Source organism: Solanum dulcamara, chromosome 11 (genome assembly GCF_947179165.1).
Source record: "Solanum dulcamara chromosome 11, daSolDulc1.2, whole genome shotgun sequence".
Taxonomy (NCBI): domain Eukaryota; kingdom Viridiplantae; phylum Streptophyta; class Magnoliopsida; order Solanales; family Solanaceae; genus Solanum; species Solanum dulcamara.
This window is the reverse complement of record NC_077247.1, coordinates 35,779,623-35,781,889: the sequence shown is the minus strand read 5'-3', so window position 1 is coordinate 35,781,889 and position 2,267 is coordinate 35,779,623. Positions and strand designations below refer to the sequence as shown.

The following is a 2,267-nucleotide window of genomic DNA, read 5'->3' as shown; positions in this document are numbered from 1 at the left end:
CTTCCATCAAAAGTCCCCATTAACGCAAATTGTTCAAGAGAAAAAATGAAGGAACATGTGAAAGCATTAACTCATTCTAAATGCTTCAAGATTCTCATTTCCTTGTAAACCCCAGCAACCTCCGCCTCCTAAAGCCTCTCACTGTACACCCAAAACCGGCTAAAACCCTAAATGTCTTCTTCCATTTCCCTGCGCCTGGCGCGCCACCTCTCAACCTCTGCCGCCGCCGCCTCCACTGCCACTGCCGCTGCTTCTTCAATATCCGGCGCAACCATCTCTATCTCCAAAGCAAAATCCAAGCTCAAGTCCGAGCACGATCCAGACAAAGCCCTAAAGATTTACTCCTCTGTTTCTAACCATTACACTTCCCCTTTGTCCTCCCGTTATGCTCAAGAATACACAGTCAAACGCCTCGCTAAATCCCATCGTTTCTCCGACATCGAAGCCTTTCTCGAATCTCACAAGGATGACAAAAAAATTACCCAGGAACCCTTCCTTTCCTCTATAATTCGTTCGTACGGATTAGCTGGAATGTTTGATCAGGCGCTTAATACTTATCTTCAAATGGACGATTTAGGTACCCCTAGATCAGCAGTTTCGTTCAACGTGCTTCTTTCAGCTTGTGTGAACTCCAAATTATATGATCGTGTTCCCCAGCTGTTTGATGAAATGCCAAAGAGGCATGGATTCTTACCCGACAAAATTTCGTATGGTGTATTGATTAGGTCTTATTGTGAAATGGGTACACCTGAATTGGCAATAGAGAAACTTAAGGAGATGGAAGAGAAAGGTGTTGAAATTACAGCTGTTACTTTCACAACCATATTGCACTCCCTGTATAAGGGAGGAAGGAGTGATGAGGCTGAGAAGGTTTGGAATGAGATGGTGAATAGAGGTTGCAATCCGGATGTTGGTGCTTACAATGTAAAGATTATGAACATTCAGGGTGGTGATCCTGAGGGAGTGAAGGGTTTAATTGAGGAAATGAGCAATGTGGGTTTAAAACCCGACACGATTAGCTACAATTACTTGATGTCTTGTTACTGTAGGAATGGGATGATGGATGAAGCTGAGAAAGTTTATGAGGATTTGGAGACAAAGGGGTGCAATCCAAATGCTTCAACTTTTAGAACTTTGATATTCTATTTGTGTAAGAATGAACAGTTCGATACGGGGTATAAGGTGTTCAGGGAGAGTGTGAGAGCAAATAAGATTCCGGATGTCAATACACTCAAGTACTTGGTTCATGGTTTGGTGAATAGTTCAAAGGTGAAAGATGCAAAAGAAATGATCAGGACGATGAAGAAGAAGTTTCCTCCTAACGTGGTGAAAGTTTGGACCAAGTTAGAGGACGAGCTTGGTTTAGCTAAAGTTGAAGTCAGCGATATCAAGTCTAATGAGACTAATGTTGCTTAGTGATGATTTTTGTTCGAGATTGCTGTAAGCATTGTAGACAGCTTTATAACTGTTGAGGGACTTTACATGATTGAATCTTTTTGTTCGTCATAATGATGTGAGTTAGCACTTGGCACTAACATTTGTTGTGCCATTTATTTTTGAAAGCTAATATAGATCTTTTTCTTCAAGTTTTGTAGTGCTTTTGAAGATCTGCAAATGTTCAATTCTAATAGTCTAATTCTAATATTGGTTGATTGCTTAATGCTAAGGTTCTTTCTCTCTAATGCGGCTGGTCTAATGAGTTCAAAGGTTTTTGCAGACATTTTGTTTAACTCATTTATATTATACTTCTGGACAAGATACACTTAGTTATCTTTCGGAGGAAAATTTATCCTGGTGAATCATATTTATTGTTAGAAACCAAAGATGCTACAGTTTCCATGATTGTTGAGTGTATTTACCTTAAGTTTGTTGGCTGTAGTAGACACAATTCAAAGGGTAGTCATAATTTTCACATAAAAAGTATGTTTTGTATTTGTAATTGCAAAAAGGTGTATGTGAAAGAAGTAAACAATGTATATGAGAATTGTCGATATGACACTGATGAGCCACATATATTCCATACTTATTCAAGGTTATAGAAAAACTGGAAAATGAGCAGTTTCTTAGTATAAGTTACTGGAAGTTATCTGCTAGGCAGTTTCTAACAGTTACCAGAAGTTATATGTTCTTGGCATAGATGTTGTTAAGTAGTTATATATCATCCTATTATATAAATAATGCATCTTAGTAATGTAGATTGTAGTTGTAATCATCTATTGTATGCAGACAGATTGTTCTAAGAGATATGAGATGCTCGTCTCTTTTTG

General features: G+C 38.5%; 1 protein-coding gene across 1 annotated transcript; it reads left to right on the top strand.

Annotated features, from left to right (window-relative positions):
• LOC129874707 (pentatricopeptide repeat-containing protein At4g36680, mitochondrial-like) lies at positions 1-1,660 on the top strand. Its single transcript, XM_055950037.1, has one exon. The coding sequence runs from the start codon at positions 172-174 to the stop codon at positions 1,414-1,416; it is 1,245 nt and encodes a 414-aa protein (XP_055806012.1). The 5' UTR covers positions 1-171; the 3' UTR covers positions 1,417-1,660.
• Positions 1,661-2,267: the final 607 nt, after the last annotated feature.